This window comes from Chaetura pelagica, unplaced genomic scaffold, assembly GCF_000747805.2.
Source record: "Chaetura pelagica isolate M959 unplaced genomic scaffold, ChaPel_1.0 scaffold65, whole genome shotgun sequence".
NCBI classification, from domain to species: domain Eukaryota; kingdom Metazoa; phylum Chordata; class Aves; order Apodiformes; family Apodidae; genus Chaetura; species Chaetura pelagica.
Genome location: NW_009953386.1, coordinates 717,612 through 720,189, shown reverse-complemented (window position 1 = coordinate 720,189; position 2,578 = coordinate 717,612). Strand labels below are relative to the sequence as shown.

The following is a 2,578-nucleotide window of genomic DNA, read 5'->3' as shown; positions in this document are numbered from 1 at the left end:
CTTCACCTCTCTCTTCAGGGCCTACTACGTGGCATCCCTGCCACTGTGCTTTGTGAAGGTAGCTCTTGTCTGGCTCTCTTTGTGCCCCTGCCCGCTGTCTCCTTCTGAATGTTGTGTGAACTGCTGCCAGGCTGGACTCCTGGTTAATTCCCCTTTTCTCTGTCTCCCCTTTGGCAGCCCGGATAGCGGAGCATGGCTGCATCCGGAATGCTCTAGTACTGCTCCTGGTTGGCGGATAGGTATTGCCATGAATGTGATGCACCTCTAGTCTCATCACCTCACTTACTAACTCCCCTTCTCCCGCCCCTGTCCTAGACAGATGGATAGCTGTGTTCTTCCTAGAAAAGGGAACCTGTTGTTACCTGTCTCAGATCCAACATCCTGGCTCTTGAGGGCTTGGATCAGAGGCTTTGATGGTCAGCCGGTTAGAAAACAGCCAGCTAGGATGCTTGGCAAGCTAAATCCAAGAACCAATTTGTCAACGTGGGGGTTGTATTTTTTACAAATGACCTCCAGCTGGTGTAGTGAAATGGGCAGAGCTCCACAATCCATGTAGCAGTCTTGGTGCAATTGGTGCTTCTGGGGCAGTTCTGTGGCAAGGAGACCTTCTGACCTGCTGTTGGAGGAAGAGATGCACCAGCTGCAACATCATCCCCTGCTTCCCCTCCTTCAGGTCAAGGAGATGGGAGTCTTGAGTGTTTCCTAAGCAATAACCCTCTGAAATCACTGGTCCAAAAGCGCATGCCTGTAATGTGTGGTGTGGGTCCGCTGGATGCACATGCAGTATGTCCCTTGTCATTCCTTCCTCAATTTTGTGACAGTGGTGCAAAGTTCTTGTCCGGTCTCTTTGCAGAGCACCCAGTACTACGACATGCGATGGTCCTGTGAGCACCTCATCATGGTGTGGATCAATGCCTTTGTCATGCTCACCACTCAGCTGCTACCTCCCAAGTACTGTGACCTGCTCCACAGATCAGCTGCCCACCTTGGCAAGTGGCAGAAACTAGAACATGGTTCCTACAGCAATGCTCCACAGCATATGTGAGTGTGGGTATGGGGAGGGTTGGTATGCCCACCAAAGGCCTGAGGGGACATTCTAGTAGATGAGCAAATACCAGCAGTGCTTATCTCCCGAGGACATTTCTCCATTCCCCATGCAACTATGCTGGTCTTTCTGCTCCCTAGAAACAGAAACATCTGCTCTAGAGAGCTGTCTGAACTACTCCAGTCACTGGTAGTTCCTTCCCAGAAAAAAAATACAGAGATTCTTCTTGGCCACTGGAGAGGGAGCTTGCACAGAAGCAGGATAGCCCCCTCCAATGCAGTGGGCTAGGTACTTGCTCTGGGAGCCATTTGTTCATCTCTCTGTGCTTTTCCAGTGGGAGCTAGGACATGTCCTTGTGGCAGAGGTTTTAATATTTTCCAAGATGCAGTCCATTCCTATGAACCTGCATTCAGGGAGTTGGAAGCACAGATGCTAACGCTCTGGCATTCTTTCCCCACAGCTGGTCAGAAAACACAATATGGCCACAAGGAGTTCTGGTGCGACGTAGTCGATGCCTGTATAAAGCAGTTGGGCCTTACAACGTAGCAGTGCCTTCAGATGTGTCCCATGCCCGCTTTTATGCAAGTATCTCTTCTCTTGCTTTATGTGTTATGACGGTGGGAGGGGAGAGAGGCTCAAACCTAGCTGCAGCAGAGCAGATGGTGGGGAACAGAGTTCATTCAGTGCTGTGCAACAGCCTGTTAGTGTTAAAGAAAATACCTGTTTACTGAGGAGAGGCTTTCCTGTTGCAGTATTACAGTCATGTCTGGGCAAGATCAGAGCATCACAGAATGGTTTTGGTTGGAAGGGACCTTCAAAATCGTCTAGTTCCAAGCCCCCTGCTATGACCACGAGACCATGTTGCTCAAAGCCCCATCCAATCTGGCCTCAAACACTTCCCCAGGGAGGGGATATCCACAACCCCCCTGGGAAACCTGTTCCAGTGTCTCACCACCCTTACACTGAAGAATTTTTTCATAACATCTAACCTAAATCTCCCCTCTTACAGCTTAAAGCCATTACGCCTTCTCTTGTCACTACAATCCCTTGTAAAAAGCCCCTCCCCAGCTTTCCTGTAGGACCTTTCATATACCAGAAGGCCACTCTAAGGTCTCCCTGGAGCCTTCTCTTCTCCACGCTGAACAGCCCCAACTCCCTCAGCCTGTCTTTGTAGGAGGTGCTCCAGACCTCTGATTGTCCTCATGGCCCTACTCTGGACTCACTCTAAGAGCAAGATGGAAGCCACAGCTGCTTCTCAGGGCTTATTGTAATGTAGCTCTTTGATCAGGCAGTGGCATATTCTTAGGAGAGTTCTAGTTAACATCTTCCAGGGAAATGGGAAAGTGTGTCAACTGGCCAATAGGTCATTTCACCCATCCTCCCCTTCTCAAGCAGAATGAAACCCCTACGTGCCTTGTTGCTTATGCTGTTTTCCCCAGGTAGCAGCTAGTGCTGGCTGGAGTATGAACACTTCTGCCCAGCGCAGTGGTCACTAGCTCAGTGGTCCCTGACAGCAGCACGTACCTACCCCTC

At 50.3% G+C, this 2,578-nt stretch overlaps 1 protein-coding gene across 1 annotated transcript in view; it reads left to right on the top strand.

Moving 5' to 3' along the window:
* The window catches only part of TMEM39A (transmembrane protein 39A), an 8,891-nt gene that overhangs the window by 5,783 nt on the left and 530 nt on the right, over positions 1 to 2,578 (top strand). Inside the window, exons 6-8 of the mRNA XM_009998219.1 lie at positions 37 to 58; positions 854 to 1,041; positions 1,506 to 1,626. Of these exons, the coding sequence (XP_009996521.1) occupies positions 37 to 58; positions 854 to 1,041; positions 1,506 to 1,626 (331 nt within the window). The remainder of the gene's footprint in view (positions 1 to 36; positions 59 to 853; positions 1,042 to 1,505; positions 1,627 to 2,578) is intronic.